The sequence below is a fragment of the Crassostrea angulata genome, chromosome 4 (assembly GCF_025612915.1).
Source record: "Crassostrea angulata isolate pt1a10 chromosome 4, ASM2561291v2, whole genome shotgun sequence".
In the NCBI taxonomy this organism is placed as follows: domain Eukaryota; kingdom Metazoa; phylum Mollusca; class Bivalvia; order Ostreida; family Ostreidae; genus Magallana; species Magallana angulata.
This window is the reverse complement of record NC_069114.1, coordinates 18,225,254-18,253,193: the sequence shown is the minus strand read 5'-3', so window position 1 is coordinate 18,253,193 and position 27,940 is coordinate 18,225,254. Positions and strand designations below refer to the sequence as shown.

The 27,940-nt window shown below is 34.8% G+C and overlaps 3 protein-coding genes across 3 annotated transcripts; 2 read left to right on the top strand and 1 right to left on the bottom strand.

Annotated features, from left to right (window-relative positions):
- Positions 1-51: 51 nt before the first annotated feature.
- On the top strand, positions 52-1,642 carry LOC128182130 (uncharacterized). Its single transcript, XM_052850742.1, has 3 exons — positions 52-250; positions 729-1,542; positions 1,632-1,642. Exons 2-3 carry the CDS (start codon positions 924-926, stop codon positions 1,640-1,642), a joined length of 630 nt encoding a protein of 209 aa, XP_052706702.1. The 5' UTR covers positions 52-250; positions 729-923.
- Positions 1,589-7,703, top strand: LOC128182584 (uncharacterized). Its single transcript, XM_052851302.1, has 2 exons — positions 1,589-7,077; positions 7,556-7,703. Exon 1 carries the CDS (start codon positions 1,674-1,676, stop codon positions 6,702-6,704), a length of 5,031 nt encoding a protein of 1,676 aa, XP_052707262.1. The 5' UTR covers positions 1,589-1,673; the 3' UTR covers positions 6,705-7,077; positions 7,556-7,703.
- A 3,129-nt stretch (positions 7,704-10,832) lies between these two features.
- Positions 10,833-16,838, bottom strand: LOC128182591 (neuropeptide Y receptor type 5-like). Its single transcript, XM_052851312.1, has 2 exons — positions 16,703-16,838; positions 10,833-12,133 (listed from the first exon to the last, which is right to left on the bottom strand). Exon 2 carries the CDS (start codon positions 12,131-12,133, stop codon positions 11,012-11,014), a length of 1,122 nt encoding a protein of 373 aa, XP_052707272.1. The 5' UTR covers positions 16,703-16,838; the 3' UTR covers positions 10,833-11,011.
- Positions 16,839-27,940: the final 11,102 nt, after the last annotated feature.

The window sequence follows — 27,940 nt, the reverse complement described above, 5'->3', positions numbered from 1 at the left end:
ATATCGTATCATATGATAAAATATCATATACAATATCGTACCGTGTTGTTATAGCCAATTTAACATTATATACATTTTTCCGGATTGAGTTTGAATTTTAGAATATTCCGGATTTCCGGATTTGGTTTTGTTATTAGGATTTTTCGCGGGGAACGAGCAGTTTAGATTTTTTCCTAGTCCCTGTGCTGAACACCATTTACATTTACCATGTTTACTATGTTTGTTTCTACGAGAGAAAACTTCTAAGTTGGTAAGTTAACATGAAATCTGCTTGTGTATTGTTTTGTGCAGAAAGTTATGTATAAACGATAGATATAAATGTGTAAACAAAAGTGTTCAACTGTGAATATGTATTTTTAGTAACATGTTAGAATGTTGGCACAAGGAATATATCTAGAATGTTATATAAATTTAAAGCTATAAGTATCATCGTAGCATGTTTCTATTGTATGATATATCGGAATTTAAGGTTTCATTGTTTGGATGCGATGTTTTGTGCACTCTACCATAGGCGTACATATATATTCATTTTGAATTGTGTAATTTGCTAGTAGTACGAGTTTCGTTATATTTGCTAATTTACTAGAGCATATATATATAAGTGAAAGTATTGTTTACAAGAACAGGGGCATATATATTTACTAGAGTGATATTTGTCATATGCTGAGTGTGTTTTGTTTGTTTATTCATAGCATCAAAACTTATGTATGTTTTCTTTGTTTTTCCAGTTAATCACATCATCACATCTAGTCACATCACGTGTCATTACATCAAGTCACGTCATCATGTCCTAAATCATCATTATAGTTATACAATGACTGAATAAAGATGTGCATTAACAACAAGTTGACTCTTCCTTGATGGTAGTCAGTACAACATTAACAACTTAGAAGATCTTGTCCCTAAAGAAGCTGTACTTCGTCATGGCGGATGGTGCTACGGGAGAGACAAGACCTAGAACTCATACCGAGAAAGGTTTAGAATATCATCTCGATCGTAAGTCTAAGTATCGTCGGGGATGTGAAAATAAACTGGTGTCTTTGAGTGAGGATATCGAAGAATTATTAACAACATCAACAGATGTGAATGAAGTCAAAGAACTGTACAAGAAATGGCTGAAAGTTTACGATGAACTTTTATTTACACATGAAAGTCTTCAGGGCTTATTGAAACTTTCGACCGGAAGTGGAGAAAGTGATGACAAAGAATTTCAGGACAGGAATTCCCGATTTCATAAAGTGAAAGATTCTGTAGAACAGTGGTTCGGGAAACATTCAGTGCAACCTACTCCAAAGAAAATACCATCTGATGTGAAATCGAGACTGTCGAGTGCATCGAGAACTTCAAGTCAAATTTCACTTGAGAAATTAAAAGAAAGTCAACGAAAAGCAGAACTGTTGGCCAAAGCATCAGCTTTAGATGAACAACGAAAATTAGAAGCGGCTAAACTGGAGCTGAAAATGAAAGAAGAAGAATTGAAGATTAAAACTGAACTTCAGATAAGTGATGCACGATCCAAATTATTGGAAGAATTAGAGAAAAGTGAACTTCGTGACCAAGAACTAAAAAACTCCCTCATCAATGAAAATATAGACAGAATTGTAACTTTTGATCTTGATCGTGAAAATGAGTTCACATGTGACAATTCTACTCCGCGCATTCCTCATCGATCAATGCAACGTTTAGTTAGACCAGAATTGTCAACACCCATATATGAATCAAGCAGTGAAATACAGACTGTCGCTCGTGAATTGAACAAACCAAAAGCTGATCTACAGAAGTTTGATGGAAACCCTATGAATTACACAAGATTTCTCAGACAATTCAATGCCAGAATTTGTTCTAATACGGAATCATACGAAGAACGGTTGAACTATCTATTACAGTTTACTGTTGGTGAAGCACAAAGAATCGTTTCTGGTTATTCATATCTGGATGCTGAACGTGGCTACAAAGCAGCACTGGAAGAGTTGAAGGATCGTTATGGAGACCCTGACATTATAGCGCAAGCATATGTGAAGAAAGCTCTCGATTGGCCTCCAGTAAAACCGGACAGTGCAAAAACTTTAGATCAGTTTGCTATATTTTTGCGTGAGTGTCAATATGCTGTTGAAAACATTGATACTGGTCGTGTACTGGAATATTCAGAAAATTTGAAACTGTTAGTGAAGAAATTACCATTTTACCTTCACGACAAATGGCGAAGCTGTGTATATGAACTGAAAGAGAAGAAACAAGCTGTGAAGTTTCACCATCTTGCTGACTTTGTTCGCAAAGAAGCCAAAAAAGCAACAGATCCTATATACGGAAGAGAAATTATGAGCAGTTCAGCCAACAAACGTTTTCAAGACCAGAAGAAATCAGAAGCACATAAAAACTTTGCTGTGAAAACCAACACAAGATCTTTCTATGATAACAGTGCTACACAGATGAAACCAGTTTTCAAACATTGTACATTCTGTAATGGAGCCCATTCATTGGACATGTGTTTGAGCCTTACTATTCTACCTCTTAAAGACAGATATGCATTCTTGAAAACGAATGGACTGTGTTTTGCATGCTTGAGATATGGACATGTGAAAACTAATTGTCGACAAAGAATGACATGTGCTCATTGTAAGAAGTATCATCCATCCATTCTTCACGTTGATCCTCGACAGAATGAAGGAACAAATGGAGCTTCAACTTCAAGAGAACATACTGACGGTGAAAACCCTTTGTTCGCTATGTCATCTACAGTTCATATGGGGGCTGGAAAACAAGCACTACCTATTGTGCCGGTCAGAGTCAAGTCAAAGTTCAGTGACAAATACCTGGAAACATATGCTTTCCTTGACTCAGGAAGCAATGCAACATTCTGTTTGGAGGACATTGCAAGATTGTTAAAACTGGAGGGAAGGAAGATGAACCTCAACCTTACGACAATGGGCCAACAGCATACTCAGACTTCTCATGTGATTTCCGGGTTAGAAATATCCGACATCAATGGTGTGAACGTGTTGGAACTTCCTCCGGTCTACACACAGCCTACTTTACCTGCATCGAGGACAGATGTGATTTCTCCAGAGGATATTGAGAACTATCCATATCTCAGTGATATTGAACTTCCCAGGATTGACAGTGATGTTGGAATTCTGATTGGAGTCAATGTGCCTAGAGCAATGGAGCCTTGGGATGTTATACCCAGTGTTGATAATGGACCGTTCGCTGTAAAAACTTTGCTAGGCTGGGTGATAAATGGCCCACTCGAAATTCATGCGACTTCGAATGATACATATGTGTCCGTTAATCGTGTAGATGCAAAACTAATGAACAACTTGGAGGAACAGATTCGCAATCAGTTTAATCATGACTTTAATGAAAGAACTATTGATGACAAGTGTGAACCCTCAAAGGAAGACAGAAGATTCCTAGAATGTGTGTCAAATTCTATTCATTTTGAAGATGGACATTACGTTATAAGCCTTCCGTTTAAGTCAGAAAACGTGTGTTTACCTAACAACAGGAAACAAGTTGAACAAAGACTGTCTTCACTTCAGAAACGATTTAGTCGTGATGAAAACTTTCACAAAGAATACTGTGTATTCATGAACAAGATTCTTGAAGAAGGATATGCTGTCAAAGTTCCAGATGAGAAAGTTATTCAAGATGACGGACAAGTGTGGTACCTACCTCATCATGGAGTATACCATCCTAAGAAAAGGAAGTTGAGAGTTGTGTTCGATTGTGCAGCTCGATATCAGGGAACTTCATTGAACGAACAACTGTTACAAGGACCGAATCTCACAAATACTCTGATTGGTACACTCTTAAGATTCAGACAAGATGAGATAGTGATCATGGGAGACATCGATAGCATGTTTTATCAAGTGAAAGTACCACAGGAGGATGCAAGTTTCCTTAGATTCCTATGGTGGGAGGATGGAAATCCTAGAAAACGCATAATTGAGTACCAAATGGTAGTACATTTATTTGGTGCGACATCATCGCCAAGTTGTGCAAATTATGCTTTGAGGAAAACAGCGCAAGATTACAAAGGACTTTACAACACAGAAGTCATCAACACTATTCTTAAAAACTTTTATGTGGATGACTGTTTGAAATCAGTGAAAACCGTAACTGAAGCATCTTCTCTGTTGTGTGATTTGCAAGATCTTCTTATGAGAGGAGGATTTCATATTACTAAATGGATTAGTAATAGCCGGGAAGTTATGACCTATATTCCAGTCTCAAGGAGAGCAAAGGAAGTCAAAGACTTGGATTTGGAAAATGATACCCTTCCCATCGATAGAGCCCTGGGAGTTCAGTGGTGTGTTGAAAATGATGTTTTTTGTTTCAAGATGGACATTAAAGATAAACCCTTAACGAGAAGAGGTATCTTATCAATGGTGAGCAGTGTATTTGACCCACTGGGATTTTTGGCCCCGTTCACTCTAAAAGCAAAGTGTTTACTACAAGAACTTTGTAAACTTCAGCTAGGATGGGATGAGAAGATACCAGGACATCTCGCACAACAGTGGAACGAATGGCTACAAGATCTAGAGAGACTTTCTGACTTTAAAGTGTCAAGATGTTATAAACCTGTTGATTTCGGAGAAATAAAGTCCGCACAGCTACATCACTTCGCAGATGCCAGTGAACGTGGATATGGAACTGTATCCTACTTAAGACAGGAGAACTTTGATGGTGCAGTTCATTGCTCATTCGTTATAGGCAAGTCACGTGTCGCTCCATTAAAACAGACGACAATTCCTCGACTGGAATTGACAGCGGCTACAGTAGCAGTTCGCACAGATAAGATGTTGAAGTCCGAGTTAGATGTACCTATAGATGAAACTGTGTTTTGGACAGACAGCATGGCAGTTATTCGGTATATAAGAAATACCTCATCTAGATTTCACACTTTCGTCGCAAATAGACTTGCAGTGATTCATGAAGGCTCCTTACCTGATGAATGGCGATACATCAATACCAAACAAAACCCTGCTGATCTTGCATCAAGAGGCATGTCCGCTAATGACATTCTTCAAGGAAAACATTGGATAACAGCACCTGAAGTCTTGTTAGCAAAAAATGATAGTTGGGCTGAAAAACCAATGGAACTTTCTGATGAGATACCTGTTGACGATCCAGAGGTAAAAAAGATCACAGTGAGGGCAGTTATTCATACACGTGAATCCAGTGATAATCATGTTGATAGTGTTGAAAGACTCTTGAACTATCATTCCTCATGGTACAAGTTAAAGAAAAGTGTGGCATGGATTCTCAAAATAAAGAAAAAACTGTTTCTCAGAACTCGACGCAATACACAATTAGAAAATCAAGCAGCTGAGACATGTTTATCAGCTGAGGACTTGCAGGAAGCTGAAGTTGCTATTTTGAAATTCATTCAAAGAACATCATTTGCATCAGAAATCGAAGAGCTGAAGAAAGGACATCCTGTGAAACTTAGTAGCAATGTCAGAAAATTAGACCCTATTCTTGATGATGGACTCATTCGTGTTGGTGGTCGATTGCACAGAGCAAGTATGCCATTAGAAACCAAGCATCCAATCATCTTACCTAAGGATCACCACGTGTCAAATCTGATATTGAAACAGATCCATTGTGAACTGAAACATAGTGGTAGAAATCATATGCTTTCTATGTTAAGACAAAAATACTGGTTAATACATGCGCCTTCTTCTATCAGGAAGTTGATTTCAAAGTGTATAGTATGTCGCCGCCAAAAAGCTAGAGTTGGAGAACAGAAAATGGCTCAATTACCAGAGGATCGTTTAATACCTGATGAACCACCATTCACTAGAGTTGGCGTGGATTATTTTGGTCCTTTTGAAGTGAAATTGAAGAGAAGTCACGTCAAATGTTATGGTGTTATCTTTACATGTCTTGCCAGTCGTGCTGTGCATTTAGAAGTTGCGTCTTCTTTGACTACAGATTCCTACATCAACGCTTTACGTCGTTTCATTGCACGCAGAGGTCAGGTGAAGAAAATTCGCTCGGACAATGGGACAAACTTTGTTGGGGCAAATCGTGAACTTAGAAACTCGATAAACGACTGGAATGTGTCACAGATTCATGAAGCAATGCTACAGAAAAACATAGATTGGCATTTCAACCCCCCAGCAGGATCCCATCATGGAGGTGTCTGGGAGAGAATCATCAGGACCATAAGAAAAGTGATGAACAGTGTTCTTCGAGAACAGATCCTAGATGATGAAGGACTCAATACACTTATGTGTGAAATAGAGGCCATTCTCAATGACAGACCAATAACCAAGAATTCCGATCATCACAACGACCTAGAGGCTTTGACACCAAATCATCTCTTGTTAATGAGACAACAGCCAAATTTACCGCCAGGAGTGTTTACGAAATCTGACAACTACTGCAGACGTCGTTGGAGGCAGGTTCAATATATGGCCAACCTCTTCTGGAACCGATGGGTGAAAGAATACCTACCATTACTGCAAGAGCGTCAAAAGTGGCACGAAGTGAAGAGGAACCTGAAAATCGGTGATGTGGTTTTAGTGGTGGATTCGAACTCTCCTCGTAATTCCTGGCCCATGGGTGTGGTTTTAGAGACTGTTCCCGATCGTTTTGGACTGGTGCGACAAGTTAAAGTAAAGACAACAACGAACACTTTGATGCGTCCAATAGATAAACTGTGTCTTATTTTGGAAATGGACGAACCTTCTGTGTGATGTGTTATCAAACTTTCATTGTGCTTTTTCATATTTATTGCTTATCTAAGGCAACCTATGACATTTTATTGACACGGGTACTTTTTCAATATGTATAATTTGATTATATATCAAGTATTATGATTTGTATAATTGTGTCACATAATGTTCCACAATTAGGGGGCTGGATTGTTATAGCCAATTTAACATTATATACATTTTTCCGGATTGAGTTTGAATTTTAGAATATTCCGGATTTCCGGATTTGGTTTTGTTATTAGGATTTTTCGCGGGGAACGAGCAGTTTAGATTTTTTCCTAGTCCCTGTGCTGAACACCATTTACATTTACCATGTTTACTATGTTTGTTTCTACGAGAGAAAACTTCTAAGTTGGTAAGTTAACATGAAATCTGCTTGTGTATTGTTTTGTGCAGAAAGTTATGTATAAACGATAGATATAAATGTGTAAACAAAAGTGTTCAACTGTGAAGATGTATTTTTAGTAACATGTTAGAATGTTGGCACAAGGGATATATCTAGAATGTTATATAAATTTAAAGCTATAAGTATCATCGTAGCATGTTTCTATTGTATGATATATCGGAATTTAAGGTTTCATTGTTTGGATGCGATGTTTTGTGCACTCTACCATAGGCGTACATATATATTCATTTTGAATTGTGTAATTTGCTAGTAGTACGAGTTTCGTTATATTTGCTAATTTACTAGAGCATATATATATAAGTGAAAGTATTGTTTACAAGAACAGGGGCATATATATTTACTAGAGTGATATTTGTCATATGCTGAGTGTGTTTTGTTTGTTTATTCATAGCATCAAAACTTATGTATGTTTTCTTTGTTTTTCCAGTTAATCACATCATCACATCTAGTCACATCACGTGTCATTACATCAAGTCACGTCATCATGTCCTAAATCATCATTATAGTTATACAATGACTGAATAAAGATGTGCATTAACAACAAGTTGACTCTTCCTTGATGGTAGTCAGTACACGTGTGATACAATATCATATTGCATCAATAGAGTATCATATTGAATAATATGTTATATCAAATGACCCAAGTATCATACGTAAGTAATTTATTGATTAATAGTGCATGCATTGATATCATATAATATTGTGTTAAGCCACGCTACAACATCCAATATTTTAGTATGAAAGACCATTCAATCTGATTTTTAGTATATACATGTTGATCAAAGTGGTATTCTCGTAAAGCTGATGTCTCGGTAAGCTCTGTAATCTGTGATTCCCTATGTTAAAGCTTTTAACACACAATTCAAACACACAGTGCATTCAGAATTCAGAGATGTATTAGATTTCAGTTCTTTTAAAGTAATGGCAATCCCTTTCTCTCGGGTTTTTTCCTGGTCGCGTACGTCTTATTGATGGTTCTAACGTTTCAGTAGTTCCCTTTTTTGCGCGTGATTCCCGGCATCTAATGAATAGCTATGCAAGGATTTTGTCATAAACCGATAATCATCTTGTATGTTAGTGGGACAGTCGGTCTGAAATGTTTTAACGCCGTCTGATATCAAATCTCTGAATCATGGTGTGTTATTTCTGTATAAAAATACTATTTACATCAGAGCCGTTCTTTTGAAAGAGTTTCTTTTTTTCGCGATTTGCTTTCATTGGATGCGTTGGCTGTGTCTATTCGTGGAGTATATTTGTTCCAAGTGCAATCTTTGTTTGGCAAAAAGCACATTCAATTTTTCTTAATACATGTACAAACGTAGAGTAATAAGTGAGATTACAGTTTTACAATTTTTGCCATGTATTTGTTTACACATGTAATATACATTCACTAAAAATGACAAACGTTTCATTCAAATCACATTTTATTCTGTTTTTGAAAGCTGTTTTTTTATGTAACTTAATTTAACAATCTTACATTTGCCAATTGTCATTGTGGTTAAAATATGGTATACCATTTTTAATACACAAATTCATAAAAAAAAACATGACATAAACTTTAATTATCTACATTGAAAAAAAACTACGTATCTCCTTTTTAAATTTCATTGTTAAAATACAAAAAAAAAATTACTTGTAACTTAAAGACTTCTGGCATTCATGTTTCTTCTAAAGTAATAGAAATACCTAAATTAATCATTCTCAGTATATAAAAAAGACTGACATGTTTTTGGCTGTGTATCTGAAAGAAGCAAGCTCAAGGCCGCATTAGCTCGTGAGTGTAACTCTTTTTTTTTCAAACTGACAATTAAAAACAAGTAATCCGGTCGAACTCCCCTCGGTATAATTAGATTTCGATTGTCTGCAGTCATCATGACTGATAACTGCGTCAAGAGAGCAAAGCAAAAAAACAAAAATAGGGTGTTATTTCATTAAAATGCCGAAGGAGGGAATTTTTAATTCGAAAGACTCTTCTATATAAACACCGCGAAGAAAAACAAAATTATTTGTCTCTGGTGGTTGTTTATACATTAGGGTTCAGGAAATATCTTTATTTATAGATTAAGTCGGTGTACTTTTTTGCATGGTCTTAGATTACTCTAGCTACTAGCCTAAACCAGGAACAGCTAGCTTTGTTTGAAATTTTCTATTTTCGACACGTTGCCATATTATGCAATGATTATAGACATTCCTTCAGATCGTGTATTATTTAATTGACAATCATGATCAAGGATGTATTGTGTTCTTTTTTTTTTACCCGCTTAATATTAAATACGGATATATAATTTGATTGTGAAATTTAAGTAGGAAAGGCGATGAAAGGATTGATCGATGAACTATAATAGGTATTCATCATGGCTTTGTTAGTCATGTCCTTGCTGACATAAACGAGCCAAATTCGACAATCATCTCTCAAAATCGATGTCGGGCGATTATTTTGTCAAAAGTAAAGGATGACATAAAAATGGTGGTAAATAATACTAGACTAGTATATGTCCACAATATATAGATATTCAGGCAGGTGTTTTGAGTTCTGCTGTGCATGATGCGATATTGCTGATTTCTAACCTAGTCCTGAATTCCATTGTTAGACCATACATAAGATTTAATTTGTATGTAATCTAAATGTGTTGCCGTTAGATTGATGCTGATAATATTTATTTTTTATTTATTGCATTTAAAAATTGCGCGCGCTGTATAAACGATGTATATTGCTTATTCATTGGTATTCACGACACATAATACCCCCCCCCCCCCCCTTAAAAAACACACACACACAGAGACATATTAGGAGTCTTAGAATTAAAATCACCAGAATCGGGGTTTTCTGGTGACAAATATGCACTAAAAGGGAATGCACATTGATTGTAAAAATGAAAAAACAATTTTGTGTAGTTGTGATCTATAGCTACGAGCTTCCTAGAAAATAATCTATTCTGGGAAACTGTTGGTGGAAAGAGGGGCGAGAAAGAAAACAAGTTTATCAAAGACCGTGTTTTTTTTCTAATCATGAAAAAGACAACACTTTTGCCCTTGGAGACCAAGGAAGACTTCTTTGAACTGATATAAACAAACATTGCAGGCGGTAGATATTTCTGTAATAGCCAGAGTCTTTTAATTAGAAAAGAAAACCACTGCAAGTAATTTCGTACTTTATTCAAACAAAACAGTCAAGATAATAAACATATTTTTATGTTAAGAAACTTTAATTTGCAGATGACTGGAGAGAGAGAGAGAGAGAGAGAGAGAGAGAGAGAGAGAGAGAGAGAGAGAGAGAGAGAGATGGTTTTTCTTTTATATATATAGTCATGTTGTAAGTTGTAAGGGAGAGTAAAAGGTAATACACGAAACTCTGGGAGTAAAAGTAACATTTAACGACTTCAAGGCTGAACAAAGCAAAACCAATTTTGGCTGGGGGGGGGGGCAAAATAATGGTAGGGTAAAATTTAAGATATTTCTATTTTTAAAAGCAATCATTAAAACGCCTTTATTCAACTTCCAGCATTTTTAGGAAAATCACTTCAATGCCCTTTGGAAAGAAATTTTAAAATTTTTTCATGGTATTGCATAATTAAATTTTAGCAACAAAATAATACCAAAAGGATCTCGAGCTTAGGAATCACCCTGTATTTTCTAATTTCATAGATAAAAGCGACACCAAATTATTAAAACCTTATGAATAATTGACAAAAACGAAGGCTTGTACTACATTTATTATACAATTTTATTATCAACTCATATATTCACAATCAATAACAGTGCAAAAAAAGTTCCATATATTCTACAATCGCGGAAGTTGTCGATACCAAACCCGTCAAAACAGGCGTAGTTCTGCGTCGTCACAGAATAGAAATGACAATACAATGGCGTTGTTTTGTACCATTTAATCATGCCGTACGTAGGACGATAAAGTTGTAGTTTTCTGGAAGAGAGTAAACGAGTTCTTTTCCGGAGATGGCGGCTGTTCGCTGCCACGGCTTCGTCCAAGACAGAATGTGCGAAACACTGAATCTATTTCCTGCCTGAATATAGAATTGAACCATCCATATACAACTGGATTGACACAAACGGAACTCATTGCTAACGTGTGACAGGCGGCATTGACAACGTTGATGTTTATAGACCGGAAGTGCTCCAAACTGAAGTCTGCGATCAAATTGACACAAGTCCAAGGAAGCCAAGTGAAGGCAAAGGTCACAGCGATGACAGTCAAAAGAACAACGTTTTTTCTTTGCCTTATTAAGTACCTTCGACTTCTGTCGGATCTGCTGTGCAGTTTGGATCCAAAATGGGCGCCAATGAACCTACAGATTAGGAGGTGGAGCATTGATATCGAGGCCAGAGGAAGTACGAAGTGGAACATTAACACGACGAGTGTGTAGATTCCGCGGGAGATGTAGGAACTCCACCTCTCCACACACACTGACACGGAAAGGAGACCAGGGATCACATCTACCGTCTCCACTTCGTGGAAAACAAACATGGGGAGAGCCAAAGCGAGGCCGAGCATCCACATCATCAAAAACACGTACTTCATGTTGGACTTCCGGATAGCTTTTGGCCAGTTAACAATGGACTGGTACCTGTCGATGGCTATCGCAACGACAGTCAAAGAAGACACAAAGATGTAAAGAGCCTGCAAGACGGGAACCAGTTTACAAAGCATTTCTCCCAGAGACCAGTGGGTCAGCAAAAGCCGCACCGCCGTCAGAGGAATGCAGAGAAGACATGTCAAAATGTCGGTGAGGGCGAGGTTAAAGACGAACATACATCGGCTGGATTTGATCTTGGACTTCCTGATGATTACGTAGACAAGCAAGGAGTTTCCGAAGAAGCCAAACAATACGATCAGAGTAAATAACACAATGAACAGGGATTCCAAAGATTGGCTGAGCTTGTGGTTGAAGTGGAATTCATTAGCTATTTTGGCGAACTCGGTCAAAGAGTAGTTCTTTGTGAAGAGTACACCGTGTTCTAGCACGAACTGAGATTCGTTTGTTGACATCTAGGCAATAAAATGAAAAATAAAAAGTTAATGAAATACAGCAAATAATAAATTAATAGTTGTGCCACAGCTTGGCGTTTTTTTATCGTTCAAAGTGTTGGTTATCTATACATAACCAACAACTCTATGGGGTAACTACTACTTATCTCCAAGATGTTACCCCAAGTTTATTTTCTTCTGCACTTCGTGAGCTCTGTATTTTGAATTACTCAGTATGCTCCACATAAGTTTTCCAGCTTAATATGACTTTTCAATCGTTAAACCCATAATTCGCGCATCCCTGTGCACAGTTGAAGCTAATATGATACATGTATATTAGTAGTCGGCAAAAACAAACACAAGATACCAGTACCTTGATTTCCAATTCCTTTCTTGGCGCATCAAAGAGCTGGCAATTATTTTATAAGAGACTTTATTCTGACGTCAGGATGCGATCAAAGGCAATAATTGAAGTCAATTTGTAACGAGCGATGTTACCCATGTCTGTCAGTTAACATCAAAAGTGGGCTGCTATATTCCTAATAGACAAATCAATACATGTACGTATGGAATTAAGGTGAGCTGAGCGAAATGTTGGGTTTTGCCGTGTTAATGGAACAGTTTGAGATTTTATGACTGTACTGTTGTGTGTTTGAAGGTATTTTTTCCACACCCTCTGGGCGTGCGTTTGTATATTCACATACATACATACATACATACATACATACATACATATTTTTCATAACTGCGCATCAATATGCAAATACATGGAATTCTAGTGTCATGAAAGTTGGTTGTTCTTAAACAAAAATGTTTTTTACTGCATGACGTTTTTTTGGTGCCTAGTTTAGATTTAATGTATGAAATGTTGATTTATTTTGAGCAAATATATATAATACGAAACCGTGGTTGTTATGATATGTTTCTAAACGCTAGATATTCATTATAGGGACTTACTGTGTTGGAGTAAAAGAAAAGGAAAATATTTATATCATTTTTCATATTCACAGCCACTGAGTAAAGCCGTCCCTATACCACCCCCACCCCGAATAAACCAAAAAAGCAATCAATAGTTTATTTAACCAGTTTTATCAATGACAAATTTTAAGATAAGTGTTATTTGTCCGAGTATTAGCAACAGACCGAAACACCAACGTACAAAAAGATGCTAAATTAAACTGTAGAAGCTTTCGTTGGTGTTTTTTTTTCTTCCAAAAAAGTGTTTATTTCTTGTTTATTGATTTTGAACTTTTTAAAATACCTATGATGTGAAATGTCAATGCCATTGATATTTGCCGTGTTTTATACTTTAAAAGTTAATTTGCTGTGGACTGCAGAAAGATAGATCGACCTATCGAGTTTGTCCTAGCAACAGACATGCACATTCTGACGCCAGAACTTTTTTTTAGGCTGTTCTCTCAATTAATGCAATTTTCTGACCTTTAGTAGACAGTTTAATGTTGGCAATTTTTACACGAACGATTTTAGAAATTCAAAGCAAGATGTAAAAAAAAATAAATAAATAAAAATTGATGTTTCAGATTCTGAAGCTCGTGATCAGTGCAGAAAAATAAAGATGTTTTCATGAAAGGGGTTATTTATAGTATTAATGTTTCTTCTTCTTTTTATTCTTTTCAGAAAAGGTAAAATTTTGATTAGAATGGGTAATTTAACATAATTTTGTTCTTTTTTGCGATTGAATTTAAGAAAATCGTTAATTTTGTGGGGGTTTCTTACATACAGGAACCCATTTGAACCACTAGAGAGCTTTCTATTGTTTAATTTAGGTTTTATATATTTCTGAAGATTTTTTTAATCTTACTTAGAATAAGAATTTGATAGTACACTGTACATGTACATGTGTATGTGCATACACCGGTATAACATCCTAACCCATGTACCCATGCATATTCGTATCATGTGAAGTCGTATCCTAGCTGGAGAACCTGCGTACACTGAAGAACTCGTACAATCGCAACTTCTCGGGCCTTTCCGACAAGTTAGGAAAATTCCGAGCTTGCCGGAAAGGCCCGAGAAGTTGCAATTGGAACTCGTATCCAGGTATGGATTTTCTAAGAGAATCCGTACTCAGGGGAACTTTAAATTTCCCTTTCTACTTCATGCAGATGCATATTCAGTTTTCATACTTGATAGCTACATGTAATTTCCTTTCCGATAAATTTTATTTTAACAAATAAAACATACAATATACATGTCAGTGGTTTCGGAAGCAAATTGAAAGTTGGGGGGGAGGGGGGGGGGGGAGGCTAGACTAATCATCAGAAATTTTGACAAGCAAAACAAAAAACCACCCACTAATGCCCAAAATCATGAAAATCCTAATCCTCATCCGTGGGTGGATGGGGGGGGGGGTTAGTTTCGTTGAGCTTTTCATGAACCAATTAACTTTCCAAGAAACTCTTTAAGTATACGTGTAGTTATGATAATTCAAAACATAAGTAGGAGGTGAAATGGAATATATCAGAAAGGGCACTTTACTACATATGCACCTTATAAAACTTTTGTTGAGCTTTTCATGAACCCGTTGACTTTCCAAGAAAATTAGATCAACAATTCTAAGTCCAACCTGCATTCTATGAGTACATGTATACGTATAGTTATAATAGTTTTAAACACAAGTAGGCGGTAATTATGTGACGTCCTCAATTTTCAATCAAATACCGAACAATTAAAACAGAAATCATCAAAACAAATTTATAGTTCAAAAATGTTATCATGGGGCGGATTCAGGAATTTCCCAATGTGAGGATTGGGAGTCAGGTGGATGAAATTTTTGTTTCAGAGGCAGGGGGTATAGGGGCCACCTAGAGGGATTTCACGGAGGTGGGGGGGGGGGGTCAAACATTCTGAAACTTTTTTTTTGATTTTAAATATTTAATTGTGATTTTTATATGTATATAAACTATCATGATATTACACCCGCTGGTACTGACCAGCAATACGTACCTAGCTTCTTTCAGGTTTTTCCTAGTACTTTCATAGAACTTTGATATCCGTATTTCACTATTATAAAAATACAGATCTTTGTCTGCATTCCATAACGTTATGCTGTTTATTATAAAAAAAAAGCTTAGACATACGTAAGTACAAAAATCACGAACTCAGTTATCTGGAATCTAATTTTCTTTGGCTGCAATGAAATCATTTTTGTTTAAAATAAATCTAAAGTAAGTTCTATCAAAATGCAAAATTATTTTATATTAAACAACGTAAGGGTAAAATTTTGAAAGAGAAAGAGAATTGTAATTTAGGACTTCGCTCACAGCAGTGTCAGGTTAAAAAATCCCGGGAAGTTCCGAAGATCCAGTAACTTATCGCTGTGAGAGTTATCTCTCTTATCTGGAGATTTTTCAAAAAAAAAATAAAAATCAAAACATTGAAGAAAAAAAAAATCCACAAAAAACACAAACATTTATAACAAATCTGTCTTGGTGATTTCGGATCAAAGTCCCATATAACCCACAAGATGACGCGCAAGATGTGACATAGTGAAATGTACAAAACTGTGTGAAACGAAATAAAAATTGTATATTTAATATTTTTGTTAAAACGAAGCCAGTAATGATGCTTCTTTTCCTGAAAAAATCGATAACTATAAACATTATTCCCGGGTGTCGCAAAAAAGAGGCACCAAGACATTATAATAAATATAGTGCTCAAGATTAAATGAAGGTAGTTGGAGGGTTTTTAATGCAATACTCTGGCATGTGTAGTCCATATCTGTGATTTGTACTCCAAAGTCATATGTGATATGTGTTACTCAAAGAATCATTAGGCGAAACAAAATTTGCCCATATTTTTTTCAATATTTTATTGTCTAATAGCAGTTTTTCATTAATTGTCCAATTTATTTTTTTAAACCAGAATTTCACGCAATTTCTTTTTTTTTTTACCGGTATATAGTTTCTGTGCACTTTTTACATTTTACTTTAAATTAGAATGTCCCAACGGGAATCTAGATTTTTACAGCTAGATTGCTTTAATAAATCAACCATTCAATATAAATCATTGGCGCGTTTTCCCCTCTCTTCTTGTTGCAGACTCGAGTTTGCAGCATGCAAAGACAAATATCTCTCCTTCTCAAAAATGAAAAAATAAATAAAAATCCCAATCAATATCAGCTTTAACTTTATACAAGAAGTTTGAGGAAAGAAAATATAAAAATGCGATACACACAATGCAAGGGACGCATTAATAAACGAGTTTTACAAACAAAATTTAATTGCGAATTTTTTATTTTAATATTTTTTTCTAACAATGTTTTATTCTAAATTGAATTTAAAAAAAATATACATGATAACATCTGACTTATTGTAAGTAAACCACGCTATTTTTTATTTTTCAAAAGTGGGAATTTAAAAAAACAGTATTTGCAAACTTCTTTTATAGAGTGCAATGCATGTATATGTATCTATATGTAAAATGAATGATCTACTAGAGTTTTTGTTATCAATGTTGCAAACTGCATGGCGACGATGCAGCGGAAATGATTTCAGAAAATAATCTGATTCAACATCACTCTATTAATATTTTTTGATAATCATAATTCAAAATATGAAATTAACCTACCTTGTAAATCACTTAAGCGTATCCTTAATAAGGTGATACTTGGTTGAATGCGCGGGTTATAACCTGCACACAAGCAAGAACAACGCCATCACATTGATGAGACGCAAGATTCTTCAAATGCGAGAAAATATCAGAGAGTAGCGTGTTTACCTTTTAAAACGAATCAATATGCGACAGTAGAGCTATGCCGAGAGAAGAAAACTATAAGCGACAACGTTCTCTCTTAATTACCATCCCAAACACTACTTAGCGACCATCTATAGCACATAGTATTTAAGAATAACGATTGACTGCGTGATGCATGCATACATCTTTAGTAGAATGAATGGTCATTATGCAAATGAATGACCAAGGGACGATGAAAAACTCCGATATTCCGAAATATATATATATATATATATATATATATATATATATATATATATATATATATATATATATATATATATATATATATATATATATATATATATTAGAAGAGGGTTGGATAGCTGTGGCCATATTTGGACCATAAAAGTCTACTTAGGAAGAAGAGTTCTGAAAAATAGGATAGGAAAACATTAAATTAAATAAATGGGTAATTCGTTGATCTTCCAGACTAGCTTTTTAATCTTGAAGTCAGCGGCCATTGTTTCAAACGTATGTTTATTATAGGTACAGTACACATGCAGAAGTTTCACTAATTTTACATGTAAAGTTGTAATATGGACGGCAATTGCAGTCAAACTCAACCATAATAATCTCCTGTTAAAGCAAGCTTATATATTTATATGTTTGATGTTTGTTTAAATTGTGATCATTAGAGGCAGACAATTGCTAGTTAACATTAATTGGAAAGTGATAGCACGGTGAGCTATTTGGTCCACGGGCCTCGTGTTTTTAAGATTCAAATAAAGTATAGTCAACTTGATGTGTGATATTAAAAACAGGCACAACACTTAATCTTTATGAGTAACTAACAATACAATTAATATCGTATTAATTTTTCAGATAATATTTATTGTCAAGTAGACGTTTAAGGTCAGAAGACACGTTCCTCAATTTTATATAACATTTTCCAGGAATTTGTTAATGGTTTACTACTACTCCGACAAGTTTTCTTGCCAAAAATTAGGATACCTTACCAAGCATTTCTGCAAAATACTATAGAAAGCAATTTCCTTTATAATTTTCTTGAAAATACACTTGAATTGCTGATTTAAAAATAAATAAATAATACAGCACAACGAAATTCACTTTATTGGGCCGGGCTTTGTATTCACAACCTCTAGATTCTACGCTCCTCGCAGAGAGCGGCCACGGCTCTAACCACTCGGCCATCTAGGCATATAACCATACACAAGTAAATTTTAATCATTTTAAAAATCATTATAAAAATAATCATTTTTATTTGAACTCTTTATTACGAGGAGATACAAAAAAGATGCTCGAGAAACGTGTCGCCATGTTTACTGGTTTGTGTGTGGTGGTTAACCTACGGTGAGCGACATCTTCGAAGTCGCAGAACTGGTTTCTTAATTACTTTGTTTGTTACAGAACTAGTTTCTTAATTACTTTGTATGCAAATTCATGTAATACAGAAATATATGCACACAGTCATCATGTAAGGAAAGAAAGCTCGATCAGTCTACCGATGAACATAAAGACAGCAAGAGGCCAACAGGCCTTAACGGTCATCTTCTGAATACCATAGCCCATACACAAACTTGTGGAGGAATCTCATGTATGAATTTATCTACGATTCATTCTGAAGTAAAAGGATTATGATATTGTACCTCTCTGCTTGAAATCTTTTTTAAAGGACAACGAAACTTAAAACTGGCGAAAAACATAAAGATCATAATAGATTGCATGAGCTGATATTAAAAAGGTGCAAGACTCTAATATGAAATGATTTCCCCATATTTGCTAACTTTAGAATAGATTTATGTGAATATATTTTCACAGATCATATATTAAAGCAAGAAAGCTAGTATACATGTTTTATTTAAAACAACCCCCATCCCCCACCCCCTTGGGCCAGACGGAAACTCTCCTTGTGATGCATTTAAAACGATTTTTTTTTCATGTTCCAGTCCTTCAAAATCCGACCGTTGATGCTGCATAACCATCTGGCATTTAATCCAAAACCATTTTACATGTTCCACTTTTCCTTACATGTGGGAGTAGAGAAGCATTTTTTTTAGCATACCGGTATTTGGTTCCACCCATTGGGCCACAGGGACGGTAAAGCTCATAAATTTCACAATGTAGATTTCCCCGTACACTAAAAAGGCTTCAAACCAAAAATGGTAACAGTTCTTCTAGTTTTCAAGAAGAAGTTTAAAATGTAAGATTGTTTACGAACGATGCACGACAGACGACACACGACGACAGAAAAAAGACAAATGGCAATAGGTCACCTTAGTAACTCAGGTGACCTAACAAAATACTGTGGAATCATTAAAATTCGTGGGGGCCAATTTTTGTGGATTGCTTCAATTTTACATGTTCGTTGGGACGTATTATCGTGCATTCTCGGATACTTACGAAAGGAAATATGACTTTACAGTCCTAATTTTTTTTATTCGTGGAGGATGTTAATTCGTGGGTGAGCGGTGCCCACGAATTCCACGAAAATTGAGCTACCACGAAATCTATTGATTCCACAGTATCTGTTGTAAGAACCACCAGAATAACGAGTATAAATACATGTTCTTTTTTAATTGCACGGAAGGAGAGCGGAGGGGGGATTGTAGTGGATACAACAGCACATTTATTCATATACAAATATTGACGTCTCTTTAATACAAAGGGATTTTCTTGATATAAAAAAACCCTCTTATAATCGTATAATTAAAGTCCCGATACCATTTAATCACAGTATTTAAAAAGATTAGTTGTCTCCCTCCGTTCCTTTTGTGTTAATTATAACGATTTATGGAGTGAACAAAATATGCTGGAATCATAAATTCTCCTCGTCACTTGACTCGTGAGCGGACTGTCACGAAAACGTTTAAGAACAAAAAATGCTTATTTTTGCAACTCTCTCCCTCTCCTAATCTCTCTCCTTTCTCTCTCTCCTCTCTCTCTATCTCTTTTTCTTCTTCTTCTTCTTCTTCTTCCTCTTCTTCTTCTTCTTCACCAGAGGGACAATACTGAAAGTGATGCATGCTTATCATGTGTTTTTCTGTGGAATATATCGAACACGCGATTATTTTTCGTGCATCTCGGTCAAGGACGGGTCATACCCTAAATAAACAAAAAGAATCGTCTCAATAACTATGCTATGGATATATGTTGACAATATTTGGCGAGCCGCTGTATTATACTCAGTACTCTTAACCATCGACAATACTGAATCGTAATTAATTCTGATAAAAAACTATTGAATTATAAATATCATATACATCAACTGAATCGTCGGGAAACGTGACCCAGTTCCGGAAACGGACAGACGTACTGACGTAGGTTTACGCTAATTAGTCCATCCAATACATCTTTGGAGACAGCCCATAGCACAATGACTTTATCAAAATTAATTTATTTATTATACCTAGATCATATATCTGTCTTTCACGACATCACTTTCATTCATTTTTGTTATCCGCCATTATTCGTGATTTGTGTTTTGATTCTAATGAAAAAAAACTATGCTCCGGGATGTCCTGATGAGGATAAAAGTAGTTTCACCGAAGGATGAATCTCTCCACGTGAACTCGACATAAAACAAATAATTATTCATGTGCAAGGATTACCGTCACTCGCCGAATACGTTCGACTGAAACACAGCTCGGATTAGGACGAACGCAACGTAAACAATGTAAATGAACTCAGATTTTTTTTTCGGCTCGTTACGATGAGATGTCTCATATATATATATATATATATATATATATATATATATATATATATATATATATATATATATATATATATAAAAGCAAAAACAGTTATGAATACTTGTATCGACGAACTGGATATGAAATTTGGAAAATATATTTCATCCCCCCCCCCCTTCCCTTCTCACATGAGTTTAGACTAAAATAATTATCATTTATTGAATGTTTAATAAAATTGAATTTTCATCGAGACTATAACTTTTGTGCCAGACTTTATAGGCTATTATGTAATAAAACAAAGACCATCCACCTCAAGTAGCATTATCTTTTATTATTCGCAAGTAGATCTTTAACCGATTGCATCTTGAACGACTTAGTATTCGAGATCTAAATAGCGACAGAGGATCGTCAATCAAACTACATGGTTCCGTCGCAGTTTAAACGATTCTTTAGTTCTTACGCTATAAATGCTCCGCATCATTGCGTGAATTGTAAAAATGAATTTGAAAAAAAAAATGATGGCGTTTTAGCGTGCTTAGACAGTATATTTCAGTGCTATTACACAAGTAACGCATCGAATCTGATGAACTTAAGCGAGAATCTGACATGGTTTACAAACGGTCGGTAGTAAAGACTGGGCTACATAATACTTGATGTACTCTACCATATGAATCAATTTATAGCAACAATATACATTAAAGAAACTACATAGAATATCACTCATCCATCACGTGATTAAAGGAGGCAATGGCCGGAAATACATTAAAGACACGGTAATCTTTATTTATCGACTGGAACCAAGTACGCCTCATCTTACTCGGGAAGTTGAATTATACCGGTAGTTTATAAACATCAAGGGTGACTGGAAACGTTTGCGACACTTTTGTCGAACATACTCGTGCTCATAGCAACACGTGTATGGCCCATTTCAACTAAGTTTTTCCTTTGTACTGTGATAAAATTTAACTATCTGTTTTCATCTCATTTATTATATTCAAATTATGTACACAGAATTAACATATTATAATTACATGTAGCATGTTTTGGTAGCAAATAAAATTTTTAAAAATACAGCTCATACAGGCTTTCAATCTAAATAAAATGAAAATGAAAAAAATTCGTAAGTCGCGCATGAAAACTGCGCAATGAATGGGCATAAGACAAACCTTAAATAGATTATTTGACAGATCAGTGAAACAAAGTTGTACTATCGATATTCTTTTGGAGATCAACTGTTTTTGCTTCAAAGGTATGAGGGTACATGAAACATGCAGCAATTTTTGAAAATTAGAAAAAAATCTGTAACGTCGATCTTTTTTCACAGCCAGTAGTAACCGACACGAAGAGCATTTTTTTTTTATTTGAAACCATACAGTGCTTTCTTTGGTGTTTCATGATGGTATGAAGGTACATGTACATGTAGCTACTAGTATAGCGTTGCAGGAAAAAAAATTAGACACTCGCTGACACATTGCCCGCTGTGTGTTCGTTTCTGCAATAACTGCATATGACACACCAAAGAAAGCAATTTACTGTTTATACTTGCACCTCTTTCAGAATGATTTATTCATTTATCCTCGAAAGTTAATAAAGTGCGTTATTGTTATTGTCGATCAGAACCTTAGACAGAGGGAACAATGAATTTTTCATTTGTTACCATGGAAACTACAGCTTCTTAGAAGTCTGGGGTCAGCCCGTACGTGCAAGTCCGTAGAGTTCATCTCTCATTGAAACTTTAGTTTAGTACTCACGGAAAGTAAACAATTACTGATCAAAAATTGTTAAATTGCAGTTACATGAACAAAAAATCATTTGACATGTTAAAGGAATATGTGTATATTCATACGCCAATACCGTAGGTGTTTTTTTTGCGTGGATTTCATTCTTGTCATTTTGAAGGAATTACAAGAGTTTTTTTTTTTTAAATTGAGAAAACCATATAGTGGATGTAAGTTTATTAACTTTATTTACATTAATATACCTATCTCATTTATGTATAAAAAGAATTTTCTGTTGACTTAGATAAAATGACATCACTAAATTACAACAAACAACTGCCAAAAGTTTTTTCTCTAATTCAACAATGGAGGAGGAGAATTTTAACTCCCATTGGTCGCATCACAGTTGTAAAAAGTTTGATTATTCCAAAACTTAACCACCTGCTTATTTCACTTAAAAATCCAATACAAGATGTCATTCTATCTCTTAGTAAGAGCCTGTTCGAATTCATTTGGAATTCAAAGTGTGATAAAGTTTAGAGAGAAATTGTTACTCTCGATTACCTAAAGGGTGGTTTAAAAATGGTTGACATTTCTAACGTCATGGCATCTCTTAAATGTTCATGGATTAAGAAATTAACTCAAGGCTACAAACCATGGATGGACTTTTTATTATCAATAAAAGTTAATGACTTTGCAAATCTAAGTACTGAAGTACTGACAGGAGTTGATTTTATCGATTATCATTTATTTTAAAATCAGGGATATGTGATTTTGCATGGCAAGTAGCATCAGTTATCGAAATATTTCTGAGAAATGGTATGAATCCAGGCAAGATTGAACTCTAGTTTTGTTCAACCAAACGCTCGACTGTCTCCGTTTATCTCCGACAAGCAAGAGAAACTCTCTGTTTTGTCGGATATTAACGGAGACAGCCGAGCGTCTGGTTGAACGAGACTAGTACATTGAAGTCTAGCGTATGAATACATACGACTTCAAAAAATATCTAAACTGCTTGTACCATTTAAAATCTTACTATTTTCATGGTATTAATAAATAGGTTTTTTTGAAAAACAATGCTTCAGAATACATTGCATTTGAATTTATCGATTTTTTTCAGGAACTAAGTGTTGTCAGCGGTATTGAATTGTGCTTAGGTCCAAACACTGTTTCATTTTCGGTTTGCCCGAGTAAGTGCATAGGAGAGTTGATTAAAATAAACTCCCAAAAAACTTATTGATTTTGGTGATGATATTCTATCATGCATGGTTTTTCAAAGAAACAATATTTTTTGGCAAGATGTTTTTAATTCTTGGCTCTGCTATACTAAGAAAATGATTAAAAGCTCATTAAATACCAAGAATGTTTTCAACATCCCTGTGTGGTACAACTCTAATATAAAAATTGCATGTAAATATGTATTTATCAAAGATTGGTATATGAAAGGGGTTAAAATCATTGGAGATTTTTTGAATGAAAATGGAAACATATTGTCAAGAATAGATTTTACTGAAAGATTCCATTTTTCATATATACCTCCAATGTTATATAATTATAGTGTTTTATGTGCAATATCAAAATACTTGACATATTTGTCTATTGATAAGTCTACTATGAAGAGAGACTGCACTACACTTATGCCATTTTATTATGAGTCTATTTTTTGAAAGAAAAAGTAACAAAGCATATATACATATGTTTAACCTTAAATGATTGTGTACCTACAGCTCTCAACAAATGGGATGCTGAGCTATGTGATATTTTGCCAAATGATCTCTGTGTACAGGATGTGTTTAAAATATGTTTTAGAACTACCAATGATTCAACTATTTATTGGTTACAATATAGAATTCTCCATAGAATTCTTCCTGTTAAATATTATCTTAAGAAAATCAGAATTTTCTGACTGCTATACTTTCTGTAATGATATGCCTGAAACTATAAAACATGTTTTTGCAACTTGCAAGAAAATCCAGCCTCTATGGAATGCACTTAGTATGCTTATATATGAGAAATGCAACAAAAACGTTAGTTTTGATGTTTGTAATGTACTATTTGGTGTTTATCCCCTTGTTTGGGAGAACAGAATTCTAAACTTTGTAATACTATATACAAAACAATATATTTAACCTTTGTTTACAATAAAAAAAACAACAACAAAAAACAAAAAAACAAAAAAAACAAAAACAAAAACAGATAAATGTTTTGTTTGCATCAATCGATTTAATTGAATATCATATCTCAGTGGTTAAAGTATCGAATTTGTGATGCGCAGATCACGAGTTCGAATCCGACTTGGATTTTTGTTCATAATTGATATTTATTTGAAAATCATCATTTTTACCCAAAATTGCAGATTACCACGCCCATTGGTCTAACATACACTTCTCATTCTTCATGCTATCTTTCATGATCAAGTATTTTTCTGCTGATTCGAGTCACCTTTACAAGCCACCTCAACAAAACTGCTTACTACGGCGATAATGCTTACCGGGTTTGTAATTTTTTTCCTGCAATGTCGCTACTTTCATATACCGCACGAATCACAAACAAAAGCATTTTATTTCTTAAAAGCTTCCACGTTAAAAAAGTAAGGTGGTATGAGCCATGGGGCACCTTGAGATTTTTATGTAGGTGAAAGTACATCTTAATCAAAATACGTTGAAAGATCTTTGCTTGTGGTATGTAAGTTTTACACAATGTATTTCAAACTAGATCATTTCGACCGATCGATAAACTGGTTAGAACTGGATCATGTAGAATTCAGCCATGTCAGTTTTTATAAAGCTATAAATAACAATCATTTTCCGTAAGAAATAGATAGAAATATTCTTTGTGGATTTAAATATAGTAACATAAATACTAGGTATTATCTATGGAACGCCTCAACTGCCTTATGTAGGTAATCTTCATTATATTATCACCATGTAAAATGTATATTTTACACGTAGCGAACATTTTCTATAGTTTAGCTTGTTAGTAAATAACGTTAATTTACCAACAAGCTAAACTATAGAAAATGTTCGCTACATGTATTCCCAAAGATGTACCTCTCACAGGAAAAATATCCATTTCAACCTAGACATGAGGAAACGTGTAAGAACGGTAGGACGAGAAGTTACGGACGTAAAATATACATTTTACGTCCGTAACTTCTCGTCCTACATTTTACGTCCGTAACTTCTCGTCCTACCGTTCTTACACGTTTTACGTCCGTAACTTCTCGTCCTACCGTTCTTACACGTTTCCTCATGTCTAGGTTGAAATGGATATTTTTCCTGTGAGAGGTACATCTTTGGGAAATCAGGATACTCAAACCAATTATAACCGCCGGCTTTGTACCGTATGGGATATTTTCCATACCGGGCGATTACTAGGGAATTAGCTCAACACTCGCTGTATTTTCCACATTTATTCCACTTCATAACACATTTATACAAACAGTTACTCTCCACTCCGTACACATTAAAAAGGGGAAACTCGCTTATAAATAATTCTAACTTAATGTTAACCTACATATGACAGTAAGGGAAAACATCGTAACGGATTAGACGGACTTGTACCTTGACTCTTCACCTCTAACTATCGAACTCTAACTCTCTTAGATAAACTTAGAATCATCTATAAAACATATAATAATATTTTACTGGCGTGACCATCTAAATAATTGACATGTATAAATCATCCAATCAGAGAATATTTCTTTATCCCTAAACTGACCATCTCCCAGGTAAACGCCCATTTATTCACCTGTGTAAATCCGCTAATTGTTATGTAATTGCATTAACTCCATTAGTGTAAAACACACATTTCTTAGTTGAAACCATTGTCCTTCAATCCTGCCTTTCTAATAAGTATATTTCCTAAAGCTGCACTTGATTACTTTGATGTCCTATTTCTTTGTTACAGTTAAGACGTTTGTTAACATTAATTTCGTTCTATCACATCACAGTCAGGAGGAATTTCACGATAATTAATAAGAGTAAATAACGTTAATTTACCAACAAGCTAAACTAAAGAAAATGTTCGCTACATGTAAAATATATATTTTACATGGTGATAATATGATGACACTTTAACATTACATGCTGATCATTCAACATTATATGATGATACTTTAACATTACATGCTGATACTTCAACATTACATGATGGTACTTTAAGATTTCATGCTGATACTTCAACATTACATGATGGTACTTTAAGATTACATGCTGATACTTCAACATTACACGATGGTACTTTAACATTACATGCTGATACTTTAACATTACATGATGGTACTCCTTCATTATATGATACTTTATCATTACATGCTATTACTTCAACATTACATGCTGATACTTCAACATTACATGCTGATACTTTAACACTACATGCTGATATTTCATAAAATGATGGTATTTCAGTATGTAGTGGCTCTTAATTAGCTATAAGCACCAGGATCGTGATTCCTTATTACGAGAAACTATAGGACTTAAGTCAAGCTACACAACAATTCAAACATGCTTCATTTATTACTTCCTTTATTTCCTTACATAAAAATGGACACTTTTCGAACCCAAGTGGGTATTATTAAAATACGTATTGCCAAAACTAGAGCTTGTGCCACTCAGGTGAAACTGGATTCTGGAGGGAAGTGGGGCAAGAACCACTCAATCACGACAATTAAATAAAAAAAATTATACATATCCTACATGTATGCATATGTATAACAAACACTTTAATATAATTATATTCATACAAAAAATTAATAAAGATAATCAACTGGAGTATGTAATGAAAGATATTTTTTTATTCAATTCTGTAAAAATCTCAAAATGTGCACACACAAAAATGCAATGAGCACTCTTTCCTCATGGACGCAATCATACATGTATTAAACTATTCAACTAACATGTAATGGTAAAGTATCATATAATGAAGAAGTATCAGCATGTAATGTTAAAGTATCAGCACGTGATGTTAAAGTACCATCATGTAATGTTGAAGCATCAGCACGTGATGATAAAGTACCATCATGTAATGTTGAAGTATCAGCACGTAATGTTTAAGTACCATCATGCAATGTTGAAGTATCAGCATGTAATGTTAAAGTACCATCAAGTAATGAAGTATCAGCATGTAATGTTAAAGTACCATCATGCAATGTTGAAGTATCAGCATGTAATGTTAAAGTACCATCAAGTAATGTTGAAGTATCAGCTCGTAATGTTAAAACACCATCATGCAATGTTGAAGTATCAGCATGTAATCTTAAAGTACCATCAAGTAATGTTGAAGTATCAGCACGTAAAGTACCATCATGCAATGTTGAAGTATCAGCATGTAATGTTAAAGTACCATCAAGTAATGTTGAATATCAGCACGTAATGTTAAAGTACCATCATGCAATGTTGAAGTATCAGCACGTAATGTTAAAGTACCATCATGCAATGTTGGGGTATCAGCATGTAATGTTAAAGTACCATCAAGTAATGTTAAAGTATCAGCACGTAATGTTAAAGTACCATCATGCAATGTTGAAGTATCAGCATGTAATGTTAATGGCTACTTACGTTTTACCTACATACTGTATACAGCGTTACATGTATTTTCGTTCCATGTAATTTTCGCCCTTTTACACTTGAAAACAGTATCGCCCCGTCTTGAACTCGCCCAGATACAGTTGTTTTAAAAGAAATATAATTCGAGACATT

Excerpts from the sequence above, each read along its gene's own strand:
- LOC128182591 (XM_052851312.1), bottom strand. The coding sequence starts at position 12,133 with ATGTCAACAAACGAATCTCAGTTCGTGCTAGAACACGGTGTACTCTTC.
- LOC128182130 (XM_052850742.1), top strand. The coding sequence starts at position 924 with ATGGCGGATGGTGCTACGGGAGAGACAAGACCTAGAACTCATACCGAG.
- LOC128182584 (XM_052851302.1), top strand. The coding sequence starts at position 1,674 with ATGCAACGTTTAGTTAGACCAGAATTGTCAACACCCATATATGAATCA.